Genomic DNA, 19,785 nt, shown 5'->3' with positions numbered 1-19,785 from the left:
TGTCACTGAGTTAGGGCTGGGCGATGTATGGAGTATACTCGATGTATCGCGATATTTTCAATTCACGATAGTTAAAATTGCTACATCGCAACCATCGAGTATAAATTGTCATTCAAATGATAAACTTTCACCGTCAAATTCACTGCGAGTATGGTTTATCCGACACCCTGTGAATGCATCACTAGTCCCTTCCCCGTCCCAACCTGAACATTTTCTACCAATCACGGTGCACAGAGGAAACAAACAACATGGTGACAGAGAGAGTTTGAGGCGAGCCGTGAATGAGACGGTAACTGAAGAGGAATCAGATGAACTAGTCTAGTTCCGAAGAGAAACGCCGCATCAATAATTTGGCACTGGTTTGAATTTTATATGGAGGATGTTGAACAAAATGAGGTAATTTGCGAAACATGTTATAAAACTATTGCGACAAAAGGTTGCAACACAAATTTATTTCACCACCTAATCAGAATATTCTTACATGCCGTTCATAGCCGCGCTGCCGCGGTAGAACTATTTCGTTAAAGTGAAACCTGGAGATGGAGGTATGATTTGTTTAGTGATATGCAATGGGAATAATAACTCAAAACCACTCATTCTTTTTTCCCGTTCTCTGTCGGCTTTGTGATACACGCAATCAACAACGCAACTTTTTGTATTATGATTCAGAACCAAAAACAGTCTAACATTACCCCCACACAGAGCAGAACATTCAGTTCGTTACAGTTTAGACAATTCAAAGCAAAACACTGCATCCCTTTTTATTTCATATATTGAGATTGCATTTAAGTCTAGCAGGGAAATGGGGGTGGAGACTTGCGTGGGTGACATCATGCTGCAATGGGTCTATAGTTTAAAATAACATTTGAAGCTCATTTAAGAGCTTCAATAAATACTGCATTCAACCAAAAGAGTGCAGATTATGAAGTCTGTATACTACACTGCCCTTCAGCAATCATTATATTTAAATAGAGAAGATGGGCACATCGACTACCTGATGCAATAGTTCACACTACACGATTTTTTGCCCCTATTTTCCCCTTACGACAATCTTAGAACGTTCTAAGATTGTCACTTGCGATTTCGTAACCGACCATCCTGTAGTGTGTGGTGTGTTACGGTAGATCGTCGTTGCTGCTCCGATCTAAATCAGGAGTTTTCCCTGCCTGGGAACGTTAACTACACCTGTTGAATGTGACAGGTAGCCAATCAGAAAGCATGATTCTCCTCCGTGGTTTCTGAGGGGAAAGCATGGAGGGGAATCCCAAACAGCTGACACGCCAACCCGAAGTCCAGCGGACATTGGAGATGATATGTGAAAACAACACTAATGTTTATTCAACATTTCGTGCAAAGAATATAGAAATGACAAGGGGAGGAGTTGGAGCGAAATTGCTACTGCAGTTGATAAACCCGGGTAGTGTGTGCTGGGCTTTACACTAAGGAAATGAGGAAGGGAGGGTCAGTGGAGAGCACCGGAGTTGAGCCTTTTTTCACTCGGTGTCAACAGAAAGACAAAAAGGGCCAGAAGAGACGATAAAACCGATAATTAAAATGAGGTCGATAGTTTTAATTTATTGGGCAATTAATTGATTTATTGTTTATCGTGACAGGCCTAAGAAGAATGCTGCTGTCAGTGCAAACTAGCAGGTGGTGTGTTTACAGATGGGGGGGGGGGTTACAGTTTACATACAGTTAATATAAGAGTCACAAACTAATTTCTCAGTCTATTTTTTTGAATAAATTCTACTAAATTTGTATTAATAATCAGCAATATGAAACTGTTTTGCCTGCAATATTATCAGTTTAGTTTTTTTTCTTATTATGTTAAATAAAAACAAATGCACCGTTCTGTAGATAATTTTTTTGTTAACTTTTTAAAACTATGAAACTGTGGTATTTTTCTCAACGTTAAATATACTACTAGCATCTCATACGGATTCTTATCTAGTAAATATTTCCGAAGACAGTAAAGTTACATCTAACTGATTTTCCTAAACTCTAAATATAGATGCAAAGTGGCGACTAAATAAGCTTCATATTACAGTGGACAGGAGCCGTCTTACTGTAACAGGATATTTGGTTATGTCACTACTGTATACACTCTAGATCACCTGCACCTTCTTATACAGCAGCACTGAAAAGCCAATTACATCAGTGGCATTAAGCAAGCGTGTACAAGCAAAGGTAAATCCTCTCTCGGTTGCCAGGACAATAACAAGCTACCTTACCAGGATCCCATGTGCGCTGCAAGATCCCTCTGATACATTTCAGTCCCTACTGAGGGCTAATAGCAGCACTCAGCATGTGCACCAAGAGAGGGAGGGCTTATCATGTGTGCATTTGATGTGACTAAGAAAAACATGTCATCTCTGACCATAAAAAGAAAATGGCATTCTAACAAAAGGTAAGGAAATACTTATGGCCATTACCATCTAAGCAAGGGCATTCTATGACATATTTTCTTACCATAAACACTACAGATTATTTTTCTGCTTTCACAATCACTGTGTGGTGTTGTCGTCTTTAAGGAATCTAATTTCTTACCGGTGCAGGTGAAACACTTGACATGAAAGTGAGTGTCTTGGACGCGAACCACTTCCCCTTTGCATACTTCTCGACACCGCTGACACCGGATTGGCTCAGAGCTCCGCTCGCTGCGTGTTGAGACTTGCTGATGAGCTGCGGAACATAAAAACATCCTAAATGTACCATCTGAAAAGATCAAACGTAGACTGTTTGATACACTGCATTGAAAGTTGTTTTTTTTACAAGCTTTGGAAAAGCGTGATCGGTCAACTGCATGCAACCTAGGCCAGCTGTCGAGTGAAAGATAGTGCAGCAAATTATCATTTAGAAATCATGTAATGAATAGAATCCAACAGTAAGCAATTAATATATAAACAGCTATTCTGTGAAAACCTTATAGTTTGTGAGAACTTCACGAATAAAGGTAAACTAACTCTGCACACAACATCCTAAAGTTAAAACATGGTGGTGACAGATTCATGGTGTGGGGATGATTTTCTTCTACTGGGACATGGAAATTGCTCAGAGTTTTGGGGAAAATTAATGGAAAATTAACTGGAAAACATAACTTGTTAGAGGCAGCAAAAACTTTTGACTGGGGCTGAAGTTCATCTTCCAGCAGGAAAACAACCCTAATGGTGTGTTGAAACGTTACGCATGTCAAAAAAGCGTGCGACACTTCAAGGCGTGCACTATTGCTGCGTTTACATCAAATGAGTTTTGAGCGTCAGGCGCGTCTGTTTTACATTCAAAGTCTATACGGTGCTCGGCGCATAAAATTCTTCAAACGTTTCAAATCGCGCACGCTAGACGCTCGAAACGCTGTGGTCCTCGACGCGCCTCCAAATAGACTTTGAATGTAAACCGGAAGCACCTGATGCTCAACACGTGTTTGGTGTGAACGAACCATAAATCAGAACTACAAGAGTTTACATGAAAGCACATTAGTGTGTTTGGAATGGCAAGTGAGTCTGGTTCTACATTGTATTCTAACATCCCGGGATTTGTTTTTCTCAAAACATTTCAAACTCAGTCCTTCCACCTCCATATCTCAATCAGGTGCAATTTTTTTAATGTTGGCCTGACATATGGAGTACCAATAAAACAAATAAAACTCAGTGGTTCTAATAGGTCAAACTACAAAAAGGTTCAAATAGTTTGAAAATGTTAGGATCAGTACCTTCATGTCTGTGTCCCGACTGTGGCGCTGCATGGAGCTTCCACAATAAGCTCCGTCTGCAGCCCTGTCAACACTTGTTTGAAAACTGTGAGGTCTGACAACTATACGCTGGGCTACTTCCAGGCTCTCACTCTCTCCCTACCTCTATTTTTCACACACTCATGCTTCACCACCACTTGACTGACCGCATCGATCTCCTCACCTCATTCTGCTTCAGCTTATATGTGTGACTCCTTCGAGCCCGATAGCTACTTCATATTGAGCCACACAAAAAAAAAAAGATTTCCACAAAGCAAAATTCCCTCATAATACAAATATCAAACCCCTTTTATATTAGTCTCAACAAATGTTCATAATGATGTTTGGCATTTCTTGGTTATTAGATGAGGTCGGCCCGGGGATCTGAGCTATTAACATATTTCACGGCATCCGAAAAGATTACAATATTGACGATGTGTCAAAACACCTGCCTCTTCTTTATCGTTCTTCTATACTGAGATTAATGAAAAGGAGGGATGCCAGAGTAACAGGCTGGGATGGTCATCTAGGCGAAGGACTTTTCTTTTTCTGCTAGAGAGGGACGAGGATGTGGGCTGACACAACAGAGTAGCTGATTGCTTGTCGAGACTTAATCCAAAAGGGCTTGCACCACTTAGAAGGTCAAAACTGATGCACTACTTGCATTGGTTGAGTCGTATAGAAGTATCTGTGCTTAAATTTGTTTTCTACCCAGACTGCCAAATTCTGTGGTTTTGATAAAGGCTGTTTCTCAGCGTTGTTCAACACAGTTTATAGCAACAACAATTGCAAAACATACCACATCTCCCACAGTTGAGTCTTTGTAAGTATATATAAAAAAATAAAATAAAATAAAAAACTCTTGGAAAGTTTGACTTTTTTCTCTGGCACCAGAAAGCAATAAAAAAAAAAATCTTCTCAAAGTAACTTTGGAGCTATGTAAATGATTTAAATTTCCTGTAATTTTGATGGTTTACAGATAATAAAAACATATAATTCAATGTCTCAATTTTTTTTTACATTATAAAAGGTCAAGTGAAATTATATTATAAATATAAATGTCAGAATGCAATATGTATGTTGATTTGAAAGCACCCAATACTTTTTTGGGTCTTGTTTTGCATGATTTACGGTGCAGCAATGCTGAGGTGTAATGGAAGCTCGTGTTGCTTTGATAGTGGCCTTCAGGTGATTTGCGTTGTTGCAAACCTAACTGTGTCTCTCAACTTCCTGTTGGATATATCCTGGTAAGCTTGACTGCTGAGAAGACTTGAGGTGAAGCCTCAAATTTCTCACATAAAAAGGCAGGTTATCATATTTGGTGTCTTTATATTGCATTTAACAGTCTCAACTCTGTACTTGGCACAAAAGTTGTTGGATTTTTTTCTGTGTGGAAGAACGTAAGCACCATGGGTTTTTTGGTGTGTAGGCTTTTAGCAAGACCAAGCAGGTGACGATTAGAAAGAGAACTGACTTTGCCTTGAAACATTAAAATACACATAAAACAGATTTTTTTACAAGCATTTATGTTGTTTTATAGAACCAGTAAGTCTGAAAAAAACAGATGCACATTATGCTTTTTTTAAAAAAAAAAAAGCAATGCATATTTTCACAGACTATGCCTAAAGGCATAAATCGATATAATAGCCATGGTTGTTTATTTTCCCAACCAGGAGAAGAGCGTGACTGCGAGAAATAAGTAACAACAATTGCAACCCATACCACGTCTCCCACAGCTGACTCTCTGTAAGTTCATCGTTTCTCTGACAATGCTGCCGGGACCTCAGGGAAAAACAAACTGGCCTGATCAGTGCCAAGCCGCCAGTTCGAGTGAAAGTTTCAAGGAAGTGTTTTCTTTTCTTTTGTTTTGTGAAACCAAAAGCACAACAGTGATTCCATCAGGTGTGAATGTGAGATAACGTGGGCTAATGGAAGAACAAGCCGGCCTGATATCCCTTGAAAAAACACGATGGCAATTATTTACCCTGATGACCTTCTGAAATGTGGATAACACAAACCCCTAGCACACAGTAACATCCTATGCTTCCCATACCAGCCAACTTCAGATAGAAGATCAAATATGAGCACTACATTTGACCTGATTTTATGATATTAACATAGAATAATATAACAAAAATGAATCACATGATTTGTTCTTTTATTAAAAAAATAAATTGACAATGACTTTGCTGTTTCCACAATCATTTAACACATCAAACCTCACTGTCCTCCATATCATACACAACCATTCAAATACTTGTTGCACAAAAAGTAAAAGAGCCAAATATGGCAGCAGCTTAATGCATCTAAGCATCTATACTTGGTGAACAAAACCTGCAAAGGTTCAAATCAAGCTAGGTGACTTTGAAAGTGGCTTGGTTGTTGGTGGCACGTGGATTGGTTCGAGCATTTTAGGAGCTTCACACACAACCACTTCACAGGTTGACAGAGAACGGTCCAAAAAAATAGAAAATATCTACACAGTGACATTTGTGTGGACGAAAATGCCTTACTGATGTCAGAGTTCAGAAGAGAAAGTGACAATACATAAAGAGAAAGAAACTCCACTCACAACCAAAGTATGGAAAATTCAAACTCTGAACACACAACACTTTGAAGCAGAATGGCTACACCAGCAGAACATCAAAAATACACGGCTTCTGTCAACTCCCTAAAAACAGGACGTTGAGGCTACACTGGACACTTCACCAAAACTGGACAACAAGTAATTGAAAACGTTGCCTGGTTCGACGATTCTTGATTTCAGCTGTGACATTCAGATGGTAAGGTTACAATTTGGCCTGAACCATGTTAAAACATGCCTCCATCTGGCTTTGTTCTAATGATTCTGACTAGTCGTGTGAAGGACTTCTGGGCACATTTTCAGCCCCTTAAAATGAATGAGCATTGTTTAAATTTCAAAGCCTACTTAATTATTTTTGAACATATTAACAAGGTGCAGCTAATAAAGCGACTGTTCTTGATGTTTTTTATTTTATTTAAATACGTAGGTGTCAGCTAAAATTATACACTACACAAATGCTAAATTTACTCAGAGCAATAACTTATCCTGATTGGTTGAGATATTAACCCAGGTAGTTCCCTTTCAAGTTTATTTTTCATTAACAGGGGAGTTCAAAGTGCTTTTCGTGGTAATTATGAAACAAGGAGCAAACATTACATTTTGTAAGCAGTCAGCCACTGTATAGATATGTCACCTATAACTTGCACTTTTAAGACCATTTTACTCCAGTAAAAGTAATAGAGGTCTGTGACGAAGTGGTTCAGATTGTGTTCGCCACTTGTCCCTTATTCTTATTTCTGAGTCATTTAATCTTTCATAATGGTCATAATGCTTTAATTTAAACATTGCTTTTGCAACTTTGCTTCACTCATTATCCCAAGTTTGTTGGTGGTATCATTACGTTGCAATTTACATTTATATATATGTTTTAGTCAAAGCTAACACTTCTGGGCCATTGGATGAATATGTTTCTTCTCTTTCAAGGCATATTTTTGGTAAATTATTTGTTTTTCTCTTTTTTTACTCACCATTGCTTCTTCCTTTTAGATGCAACAGCCTGAGCAGGTGTATGGGAGGGGCCAAGCCCCGCACTTCCTGCTTAAATGATGATGTCACTGATTGCATCACTGAGTTCTACTAAATGGGAGGGTTTTCTTTTTTTCATTGCATTGATTGTTTATCTCTAAAGTAAGCTTTTGTTTTGCCCTGTAGTACACGTTTTATTTTGAAAACCATTTAGTTATGTAGATGAGTTTGTAAATTAGATTAACAATCTTATTCCTGTTTCTCTGTTTAGGTTTTCGTTGCTTGGTTTGACCTGTTTTGCATTATGGTTTGGTCTAATGAAGTGTAGGCGCGTTGCCACTTTGCTTTAAGTCCAGAAAGACTTCAGATGCTCGGGATGGATGACAAAGCCCCAAAAAATGCTATATAATAAAATTTAGCAGTGCATAGAAAGTAATGACATAGTGGCAGCTCAGTGTCCACTTAAAAGGACTTCAAAACAGAGGAAAGTTAAACCAGAACCTTTTTTGCAGTATTTTTTATCAGCCATGCCTACTTCCAACCAGGAAGCTATGGTGTGATTATAAAGTCAAGCGTAAATTATGATATAAAGAAGTTCAATAAGATGTTTTCTGACTTACCATGTGTTCAAGAGAAGCTAAGAACAAAGACTCTAAGTACACAATCAGCTCAGGAGCTGAGGTGTTGCATAACTAACCATGACGGTGTGTCCATTTTCATTCACTGAGACAAATCTCTCTCATGTCAAAACCAATTAAAGAGTTCTATAAAAAAAAATTAAAAAATCCCTCCATCCTATGTCGACCAGTTGAGTCATGCTTCTAATGATAACCAGCTCGACTACAGGTGTAATCCACTGACTCCACCTCAGCACAGGGTGTCCCAGGAGATTACAGCCTCCAGGATCCACAGGACGACAGCGCTGTGTACGGAGAGGCCGGCTGCATCCCTGGGGACTGAGAGGTTGCTGTGATTTCTTCCTCTGACCTGTAATTGTTGTTCAGTCACAATGGATGCCGAGTGAATGGTGGGGATGAGTTAGACGTGAGTTACAACAGAGTGGAAAAATACATTGTTGTACTTTTAAAGGAGAAGTATTATGTATTTTCTACGCACACAGTGCAATTTTGTAGCACACTCAAGAAACTATGTCACCTCCAGTTAGTATATAAATGCTGTATATATCAAATAAGAAATTTGACGTTGCAATTTGATGCTTTGAAATTGGCCTCTGCCTCTTTTTAAGAAGCTCCTCCTCATTCCAACACTAAGCACTTCATCACAATGCATAATAAACATAAATTATATCTTCTCAATTATACTAGCTAACAGACATGCAGGATGTTTTAATAGTACCAATCAGTTGTTATGGTATGGAGTCACAAAACTCCTTTGTGAAGTGCAGTGCTGCAATATGCAGTCAGTTGTTCAACTCAAGGCCAAAGAAATAACTTTAAAACTGTTCTGTAAAAATATTAAATTCCTCTACAAGTTTGATTTAAAAATGGGATTGTAGTGTGGTTAACATAAAACACCCTATTATGGAGAGCCATTTCAGCCAAAATAAAATAAGGAAATAAATGAGTAATTGGCATCTTTGTTCCCTTTATATATCAACTCTCTCAAACTATGGTCCCTGTACCCACTGCACTGCTCGTCAGCTGGCTAAAAGTAGGTTTATTTGATTCTATTTCCATTACAAAAAGAATCAATTCATGCATTTCCACTTGAAAACATATTGTTATTGTGAGGAATTGGAAGGCTGTCCTACTATTGCTCTTAATTTAACACTGTACTGAAATGAAAGCCAGCCAGCTGTGAGTAGCATGATGGCAGGCTGGTCTCTAGAGTGGCGGGTTCTAGAGGTTAAGGTTTTTTATATACAAATCTAAAACACATAAAAGCTGTGATGTCTTTCAGTGCTTTTAATTCTCTCATTTAAAACTCTAAAGCCTTTTAGCTGTTCTGCTTTTGATAAAGTAAAAAAAAAAAATGCAGGTATTACATTGAGAATCAGTTGGGCTATTTGCTTAAAGTTCTCGTTTTGTCACATAAATTCACTAAACAAAATCCATAAAATACTAGTTAAAAATAACCACAATCAATGTCTGACAAACAGAATACTTATTTTTCTGTCAATGGAGCAATAATTTCCTCTGAAATCGCTGCCGCTCTTCATAAAACATGCGAGCAGTACGCCCATCCATCTTCCCTGTCAGTAATTTAATGTAGTCATTGATCAGGGCCCCTCTGTCTCCCTCTCCAGCCCTTCCCTCTCCTCATCTGTCTTCATCTCCATCAGGACCTTGTGTTGAAGCAGCCATCAAAGCGACGCTGGTGTCCAGTGGTAACACAAACATGCCAGTACTCCACAGAGCAAAGGAATAAAGGTCGGACTGCTACCCACAGTCTTAATGATTTCCTGGTCCAGAAGTCAAGGTCAGAGGAAGCAGGACACAGCTGTGGTTGAACATTGAACTGAATTTAGTGCACCATCAAATCTGTTCTATTACTTTAAGAACAAATTGATTATGCTGAACCCTTTTGTTTATGTCTGATATTTTCCTTTTCTTGGTGACTTTTACTCGTGCACAAAAGTAAAACCCCTTTGACAGTAGCTGTTAACAATCCGCAAAACCCATCTGCCTGATTTTGCATCGGTTGCGTGCAACTGTAAATGAATATTCAGCGGTTGCCTCCCAGCATCTGCGGTTTTCATCTGTGCAGTCGAAGCTCCCGCCTTTGTTCTCTGTGTTATTGAACTAAGGCACCTGGAATCGTGCAGTGATGAATGGTATTTGGCTCTGGTTTGGACTGTGCACCAGATGAGGAAGCAGCTCAGCAATCATAGACGGTATAGCTCTCGCTTCCATCTACCCCCAGTTTCCAGATGATTCCCCACCGCTCAGAAACAATCCATCATTTAATATCGCAGGTTTTATGTAGGTTTACATTTGTACACCCCGTCTGTCAGTGTGCTACTTATGTACGTCCTTGAACGACAAATATGCTACTCAGATGTGCTTGGCCCACATTGTATGTGCTACACTTACAGTAATGTATGTACAGTAGCATCTGCCTGAGCTTGGAATGTTCTCCTTGTGCATGTGTGAGTTCTCTCTGGGTACTTAGTTCAGAAACATATGTGTTGGTTTCATTTGCCTCTCTAAATAGCCCTTAGTCTGTGCATGCAGAGTTGTTTTGTAGCGCTGACTCATTGGTTTTATTGATATGAATCCATGAAAACACAAAAGTGTTTTTGAAATTATAATGCCTAAAACATAACCCTGAAGTTATTTGTCGTTCTCGACTCAGCATCACATTGTGAAGGCCCATTAGTGTTATAAGTAACACTACCATCTCGCCCCTCTCCTGCAACTTTAAGAAGACTCATTTATCATTTGGCATGAGAGAAATGTGAAATTTTCAGATAAGTTCTACTTGAGTCACAGAGTGCTGCACACGAGAATTTTCCAGATGTACAACACTGTTGCGCCCTTTAAAAAGTTATTTTTGAAGACTATTAATATTGGATGGCGGCAAGGTCTAGTTTGTGGATGATTAGATGCTTAAGTCATACTGAGCACCACACAAAGCACACCCAGCATTACAATATCTAATGTTTTTACAACTGGTGGTGAGTAAATAGACATGGTATTCACTAATGAATGAATTTCCTCAAAATCAAACATGACTGATCCTTCAAATGGTTAGTTGGGAAGATTTAGTTATTATGCAACAAATCCCTCTACGACAAAAAGCAAATGCCTGTAAAGCATTTCTGCCACGACTAATGCAAGCTGCAACTGAAGCAAATCACCTCACCAAACCAGAAAAGAACATGATAAAATGTTTCCTTTGGCTGTTCTGGTTGTGCAGCTTCTGTTCTATTGTCAGGCTCTGGCAGCTACTGGATGCTGTAACTTCCCTGTGGCCTGATGTGCACAACACAAGAAATGCAACTAAATTTAACTCTCATACTGGCTATAAGAAAAGTGATTGGTCCATTACTGCCTTGCTTAAATGTTACTCCAGCATAGAAAACAAATGAGAAATCTGATTTGCTAATTATGCTAGCACATCAGCCTGGTCTACTCTTCCTTGTGACTATTTCACATATTAAAAGCACTGCCAGCATGCAACACCTTCTAAAGTCTTATTTTATCTTTTTGTACTGCACTTATTTCAAATATACCTACCGTAATTACAGAGAACCTGGACATCAACACAACACATGTAGGTTTTTATAACTTCTGAGTTCTCTGTCTAACTGCTCCAGATGTGCTTGGTGCGGAAATTATAAAACCAAAATGTTCCAGTCATCTTGAAATAACTTGCATGTATTATTACAGTTACAATTATTATGCCATGACTATAGTAATACAGTTATATTAAAACATAACATTTTATATAATCTAATACAAACTTCCCTTTGTCATTTGAGGTTTTGCTTTTTCCATTCTGTTTTCAAGATCTACATGATTTTTTAAATTTTTTTTACTGCCACAGGTGTCAAAGTAGAGATGCATCAATCCAGGTGAATATCAGTTTCTTCTTCTAAGGGCTGAAAATTCATTTATTGTTTTGATAGATAACTTATTTTTTCCAACATACGCAGGATTTTGAGTAGATGTATATTAAGAACAAAACATAAGGAATGGCAAGACTATCTAGACATCAAAGTGAAGTTCACCAAAACTTTTACCTTTTACAAAACCCATAAAGGCTGAGTTTTGTAAGACACCATCCTGTAAGCTGGTGCATTCGGTGTATTTGACATGCCCTCCACGGTTACAACAGATCAAGGGATGATGTTTTTTATGCATCTTTTTTTTTTATATTAAGGCAATCGTTTGTGATGGCAAAGTGGCATGATGTGCAACTTTGCGGTGATACAGAGCATGGAGATGTGCAGAAGTCTCAACATAATACACTAAAAATCTCAATTGCTTCTAGATATGTTTAGTCTTACATTGAAAAATTTTGCTCTGGACATCAAACTGAGGGAGGGAGAGAAGTGTCAGTGCTGCCTGTGATAAATGGCGCCGCAAAAAGCCCCTGGCTCCCTGAACTCAATGATCTGTATATTGATCTACTTGTGCTTTATCACTCCCTAGTGTAGAAACTGAGTGTGCCAAAAAGAAAGATCTTAATCTGTTGCACGGATTAATACTTTTTTCCACACCTAACCATGTGTAGATCCTGCAGAATGACGTAAATACACCCAAATTCAGCAAACTAGGTTGTGGGGATGTGCAACTGCTCCGAGTGCGTCGATGGCCATTGGCTGATCGCACCCAGTGGAACACAAAACAGTGCACCCAGTGCACCCCAACAGGCCCTGTCATGTCCAAACCTTAAAAGCACTGGAGGCAGACAGCAACATATGCTTGACTGACACCAAAAGGGGAACAGTGAAAAAAAACATTTTTTCTAACAGACACATGTTCCACCAACTCTCTGCCAGCTGTGACAATGCATGCTGGGCAATCTTGTGTGCAAAACACAAGGACTCGTGTGACAGCTCCCCACATGTTGCCTGGAGGTGCTGCTCCCCCTCCATGTGTCATGTGAGGAAGAGAAACAAAAAACACTCAGAGATCTTAACAAAAGATTTATTCTCATTTTCTCAAGAGAGTGGGAAGAAGCAACACCCTTCCTGGGAATCAAGGCAACATTCCCTGCAAATCAGGCAAGGCTCAGCTGAGTTTAGAGCGCCAGATAAATAATGTAGTGCCACAGAATGACAAGCTAGATTATGAATGCTGCAGCAAGACCAGGGACTGGACAGGAAGCTCCTGCCACCATCCTGGAGCATGTGCTCCTCTGAGCACCTGGGGCACATTCACCTTTCCCAGCCCGCACAATGAAACACTCGCCCACCTCACCTGTGCATCAACTCACAGTGAATTCTGTGCAGACCAAAAATGGAAGCATGCAGAAAACGTGTGCACACGCTCACCACAAGCTATACAGGGAAAGCCCTGATTCAGCGGACAGAGGATCAGGGTCAGAGTCAGCTAATCCAAGGTCAGCTCAGCATCAGAGCTGTCCCTGGGGCCATTCTAGGGTAAGGATGTCAGTGGCCCCTGAGGTCGTAAGGGTTATTTGTCACATGCTGCCGTACACATAGATATTCAGGGAGGTCGGGTCAGCGAATCCCCCACAAGTTACAAGGTGTGCTGCTCCGGCAGGGACAGTGTGAGCTGAAAGTGGTCTCCCAGAAGGAGGTGAAAGAGAGGTGGCAGACACTGAGTGTGTCCAAGCTTCTGTTATGTGAGTGAAGAATTGAAGAAATGCTTCTGGGTGAACTCTGACCCCTGGATGTATTTAAAGTCCCATGTTTAACCTTTTCTGAGTTTGCTTTAAAGATGCACAAGAATACTTTTTTTTTCTGTGTAAATGTTTGTAAAATAAACTATTTTATATAATCTGTAAATAATAGAAATGCTAAATTTTGTGATGAATACAAAAAATAAAACAAACATGCGGATTATCTATATCATCCACTAACAACAAAATAACATACATGGTTCCTATAGGATATTTTTGTTTTATCATTGTTTACATTGTCCTTGCACTCCAAGCGGAGAGATAAGGCGCGCAAGAATGGACTTACCACTGGAACTCATGATGCCCAATGCGTCCTTATCCAAAACAAAGCTGCTTCGGCCAAAAATAATCCCATAAAGCACGAGGAGATATTCACATTGTGCAGTTAATAAAACAATATCCTCCAATCGCGGGTTGCGATCCTCACTCTCGGCACCGCTCCTTCCAGTCAATTACATGTGAAGGTGTAGACACTGGCAGAAAGAGGGACACACAAATATAAACAAAGAATTCTTAGCGAGGATTATTCCCGTAAGCAGCTGTAGGATAAAAATAAAGCTCCCGCTCCTGCTGTGCCAAGGTCTCCTGTGTGTGTGTGTGTGTGTGTGCTTTTAAAATAGTTATTATTTTCCCTCCAGTCAGACAGATTCTACAGACCAGAAAACGACGCTGCTCACTTGGATTCCACCTTCACATTTTTACTCTCGCCCGATACAGCCCCCTCCCTCCTCTTCCTCCAGCTCCGCCGCGCTCCTCCGGCGTGTCCCCGTGCGTGCGCCTCTCAAGCGCCGTCAATACTGGGTCCGGATACTGTGTGCGCACTGACCTTTCAAAATAAGGGAGCAGTCGCTTACAATTGGGTGTGATTGACAAAGAGACGGAGAGAGAGAGAGAGAGAGAGAAAGAGGGACAGGAGGGGGTGAAAGAGAGCGTCAACTATAGGTAGACAGATGAAATATCTATCTATCTATCTATCTATCTATCTATCTATCTATCTATCTATCTATCTATCTATCTATCTATCTATCTATCTATCTATCTATCTATCTATCTATCTATCTATCTATCTATCTATCTATCTATCTATCTATCTATCTATCTATCTATCTAAAGTGGTGAAACTTTTAGTATTCGTTCACAATTCAGTAACAAAAAATTAAAATAAAGTAAACAGTGATTTTATTGTGAAAAGAACCGCACTCTTCGCGGTTTTTACTCCGGTTCTGACGTTAGATTTACTATTCTCACTTTCATCCTCGCTCGTAGCGACGCCACTCTTTGCTTTTAAAAAGGAAAACGAAAATATTGTCCTAAAAGTCACGATAGGAAGTGTTAGATTATCAATCCTCTGACTTGGACTGATGATGGCAGAGTTGCTATAAGTGTCAGCAGAAATGTCAGGCCTCATCAGTTATTCAGTGTAATACAAATCACTTTTCAAAGATCAAAATTACGACAATGATCTGTGAGGAAAATAACAAATGGATAGAGGAAGCGATATATATATATATATATTTTTTCTATAAACGCCTTCATGTTTCCATTGTGTCCGGCAGAGTTTCCTGTTAAAACTGTTATGACACCGCCCTCTTCTGGAAGACAGACGTAAGCAAATTGGTTAATTGGATTGTTTACGGATGAAGTCCTGCTGAAGAAGAGTTAGATGGCTGAAACCGTTCTCTGAAGTTACATCACAACAATATACAGTAAGTCTGACTTAAAGATGTTTTATTTATTTATTTATTTATTTATTTATTCCATTTTAAATCTGAAAAGGTACAACTCAGTTTTTGTAAAATACTTTATTTAATGCCAGAAAGATAATAATTAGCATTTTACTGGCACTGGAAAGCTAAAGCAAAACTCTGGAGAGAATGTGCTCTTGAAGTTTCCTATTCTTTTTTTTAGTCTATAGCATTTGATGACTAAGAGCAGAAATGTTATGCACTTGTAGCTTTGCCTTCTGTTTACTTAAATGGGTTCATGGGTATTGTTGCGTAAAGATCTTCATCTAACAGTGCAACACCCATCCGCTGTTGGCACCTCGGCCTTCAAACTGGAAGCCTGTTTAATGCAACATCAACTCTGAGAAACTAAACAGCCCTGAGATAGATTGACAAAGGGAAATGCAGATGACTAGACATGAAGTTAACAGCTAATTCTTCTTTTTTAAATGTATATAAAGAACAGTGCCTCTCAGAAGTATTTATTTTTATATAAAAGTGTTCAGATCTTGTCTCTTTACTACCACAAACATGTTGGTAATAATACACAGTTTTAATCAGGATTAAATGTGACAGACAAGCACTAAGTAGTGACTAATAGAGGAGAAGAAAGTTATTATGTAGCTTCAAAGTTACCATGTGGAATTCTGTCAATAAATAAACCACTAATCAGACATTTAACAAATCTGCCCTTTATAAAAATTGCACTTGTAAAGTCACAAAGAACAGTTTATCTCAGACCATTTAGGGGACATAGGAAACAATTGGAATAATGTCATATTATGCAACAAAAAATGTAAATTTGTGGCCTGCATGCAACAAATGCTAAACATCAACCTGAACACATCGTTCCTACTGATGTACGGAGGTGGTAGCATCATGCCGTGTAATGTGTTGCTTCAGCAGCGACAAATAGTCAGAGTTCGTTGAAGGATGACTGGAATTACAGGGCAATGTTTGAAGAGAACCAGTTAGAAGAAGCAAAATCAGAAGTTCACCTTCCAGAAGGATGTCAATCGTGAACCTCAGTTACAATTTAATGGTTAATAACCAAGTGTTTTCCTTTTTAAAGGGAGACCAAGTCAAAGTTTAAAAACAATTGCAACTGACAGTGTGTGGCATAACAATTTTGGCAAATTGCTTGTCACAATGCCATCTTACCTGATCTCCCAGCCTGTGCTATGAAACCTTTGCAGATTGTTAAGAATGACGCAGTACCTTTGTTTTTCTATATGCCTGAAAGAGCAAACGTCACCCCTCTGCTCATTGAACTCCATTGGACATCCTCAGTGGTCTGCATCAAATCAACTCAATGACATTAGTCAACAAAGTGCTTAACATCTTCCCTTTACTCCCCTCTCTGTTGCTTATATCAGGACTCGCTCACTCCTGTCATCAATGGATCATCAGCTAGCAGTGTCTACGTCATGCTAACTGCAGTCCAGACTCTTTACATGTGTAGAATGACCTACCAAAACAAGAAACTTGTGAAGACCCTGCTCGTCAGAGAGCCTCTCTACCCAAGCTCCTACACTGTGCTTCCCTACCCTGAATCTCTTAATGTGCTTTCCTCCACGCCTGGACTCTATTTCTGCACTGTCAGCCCCTGTGGCCTCTGACAGAACTTGACGAGTAGTCTTCCTCCTAAGTTGTAGTAGCTTTGATGTTGACTGCATTATTATACCCTCAGCTGTAATTCACCTTTATATCCTTCTGGCACATGTAAAAAGATGAATGCGTGCTAAATGACAAACTTATTCCAGATTTTTTTCTGTTTTACCTAATCTAAATTAAGCCAGTGTAGTTTTTTTTTTATAAAACAGCCAAGTTGCTCTCTCTCCATGTCCTGAGGAAGCCCTCGTTCCGAGGCTTTTCGGAAGATGGACAATGGTGGGATATGAGAGGCGCAGCATTCTCCCTCAGCTGCAGTCTTACTTTTTCAGGATCTGGATTTAGAAGTTTCATAAGTCCTATTTCTATCCTCTTAACCCTTTTTTTAAAAAATTCTAATGCAAAGTTTGTTGGCTAGTTTCTCAAGTGTAATGTTGCACAGCCACGCTCCTCATACTTGTTTTTGAAGGTAACCTTGATTGTTTGCTGGTTTGGCATTGGTCATGGCTTGTAATGCTTGTTGTTGGAAATGAATAACTCAAATGAGGTTTAGCTGAATGTGTGCATGAGTGATACTCATTGTTTGGCAGTCCCTTAAATAGTTAGTTTGTAATTGTTGCTATTAATGAGGGACTGTGTCAGTCCCTCATTGTGCTTTTGTCCACCAAACTGATGCGGCAGCAAAACAGGAAGGTAGCCTTCCTGTTCACGGGAGGCAGAAGGGCAAGAGGCCATCATGTCAACACAACGTTGTCACTGTCTGCAAAGGCGCCAGTTGTCCATAGCTGACAAAAAAAACAAAACATTTTGGGATGCTGTCTTGCTGCTAGTCCACGGGTTTGCCAAGTGATATAAAACAGGCACAATCAGCAGAAACGGTGCTACCAATCACATGACAGAGCTACGATCATGTTTCTGTGGCACTCCTCCTAATCTATTGCTCCATTGTTTTAACCCAGTCACTCGCCCGTTGTTTTTCTTTTGGAGGTAATGTTCTTTTTGTTTGTGAGTCACACCGAGGCCATGTGTCCACTATCAGTGGGCCTGATCAGCAACATTCTTCATCAGGTCTCACAATCCCTAAGCTTTGTTCATCCACAGAGGAATGTAAATGCAACCTTGCACACACACAAATACAATTCCCAGTGTAAAGCTACACTACAATCTCCACCCATTTCTATTTCTCATCTGTTGCTATTAAATACTTGCATATCTGTCTTTCTCACCACACGTACTATGTCTTTCTATCTTCACAAGGACTTTGCATTGACTTCAAACTTAACTTAATTACCAGTGCATTCCTAACCCCAAACCTAAAATCAATTCATACCTTAGTACTAAACCTAGCCCATAGCCTAAAAACAGCTTTTCTTCTCATGGGGTCTGGGCTTTGGGCCCCATAAGGAACAGTCAGTCCCCACAATGTAGTATTTGTTTGGAAAAGGGTCCTTATACTGTATCAAAAACAAGGCCACACACACACACACACACACACACACACACACACACACGCACGCACGCACGCACGCACGCACGCACGCACGCACGCACACACACACACACACACACACACACACACACACACACACACACACAGAGAGAAAAGGAGAGAGAATAAATGATCCATGTCCTGCAGCCTTGCATAGCCAATTGCATGATCACATGGGGAGTTCATTGCTGATGTATTCAGAGTGACTTTGTTCTAACATGCTGGATTCTGGAGGGACATGCACTGGAAAAAGGAATATATATTGAAATATCATACAGGGTCGAGAGGAGGGCGGTCACCGGGCCAGGGACAGGATCCACCATGGACAGGTTGCTATTACTTGACACTGATACGAAGGATGAAGACACTTTAAGCACACAAATTTATACTTAGGAGCAGATTAGCAGGAAGACTGTAGGAATAATTGGGAGGACACGCACCTTCATCCCAATAACATGCAAACTCCCTGCACAGAGGCTACTGGCTCAGATGTGAAGTTTTTTGCTGCGAAGGAGCCGTGGTATCAACGTTGATTCAGTCAACCCTTATTCTCATTCATACATCACAATGTCCAGCAGAGAGCAGCAAGGCTGATGTGTTTGCATGGGTTGTATTTTGAATTAATTTATATAAACTGTAAAAGTCAAGAATGGTCATTAGACTGTTGGTTAGTATTAAAGTTTTTGTCTTGAAGCAAAAATTCAGCTTCAACTAGTTTAGCAGCTAATGATAAAAAAAAATAAAATATAAAACAAAAACTATATGGGCAAGCTATAGTAGGTTTTCCCTGAGGCAGCTAATGAACTCCATGTCTTTGCTGTTGCTGTCACTGAAGTTTATTCAGGTTCTGCCTAGAAACATTCATTTAAATCTTTGATAACATGTGCACATATTCTTCAACAGTTTATTTTATGAGTACAGTCAGTTCCAGAGTTTATACTTAACAAAGCATCTTAAATGAAAAAGAAAAAAACCCAAAGCAAATCCAGCCTGGGGATAATTACCCTGCCTCGTGGAGAACGATAGTTATTATACGAAGTCGGTAACAGGAGGTAGCTGCTGTTTTATTCCCTCAGCATTTTTTCTACAGCCATGCATGCTAATTATAGCACATTTCTTGGCATCAAAGTACAATTAGTGGAATGCCACCCGTAGGTGTGTTTGTGTGTGTAGCCTGACAGACAGGTAAGTGCAAAGGCATGACATTCTTGGAACTTAGACAGGTGGTTTTTCAACAATGGTGCGTACCAACTGACTGGTCGTTGCTGTAATCTACTGTCATCGCATGGGGAGCGTCAAACCAAGCTGGTACCACTGGTGAGCGCAGAATGAGGAAAAAGGCTGCAGGTTG

At 39.7% G+C, this 19,785-nt stretch overlaps 1 protein-coding gene across 8 annotated transcripts in view; it reads right to left on the bottom strand.

The window, feature by feature from the left end:
- Positions 1-14,368, bottom strand: part of ablim3 (actin binding LIM protein family member 3) — a 51,224-nt gene extending 36,856 nt beyond the window's left edge. For 4 of the 8 annotated variants that reach the window (XM_023328725.1, XM_023328726.1, XM_023328727.1 and 1 more), the window contains exons 1-2: positions 13,897-14,345; positions 2,548-2,682 (exon numbers count right to left, since the gene is read on the bottom strand). In XM_023328725.1, coding sequence (XP_023184493.1) covers positions 2,548-2,682; positions 13,897-13,909 — 148 coding nt within the window. In that variant the 5' untranslated portion in view covers positions 13,910-14,345. Of the gene's footprint in view, positions 1-2,547; positions 2,683-13,896 lie in introns of all 8 variants that reach the window. The other 4 variants (XM_023328723.1, XM_023328724.1, XR_002752288.1 and 1 more) reach the window with 4 other exon arrangements.
- Between the last annotated feature and the right edge of the window lie 5,417 nt (positions 14,369-19,785).

This window comes from Xiphophorus maculatus, chromosome 23 (assembly GCF_002775205.1).
Source record: "Xiphophorus maculatus strain JP 163 A chromosome 23, X_maculatus-5.0-male, whole genome shotgun sequence".
Classification (NCBI taxonomy): Eukaryota; Metazoa; Chordata; class Actinopteri; order Cyprinodontiformes; family Poeciliidae; genus Xiphophorus; species Xiphophorus maculatus.
Note: the sequence above shows the minus strand (reverse complement) of the source record. Positions and strands in the feature narration are given on the sequence as shown.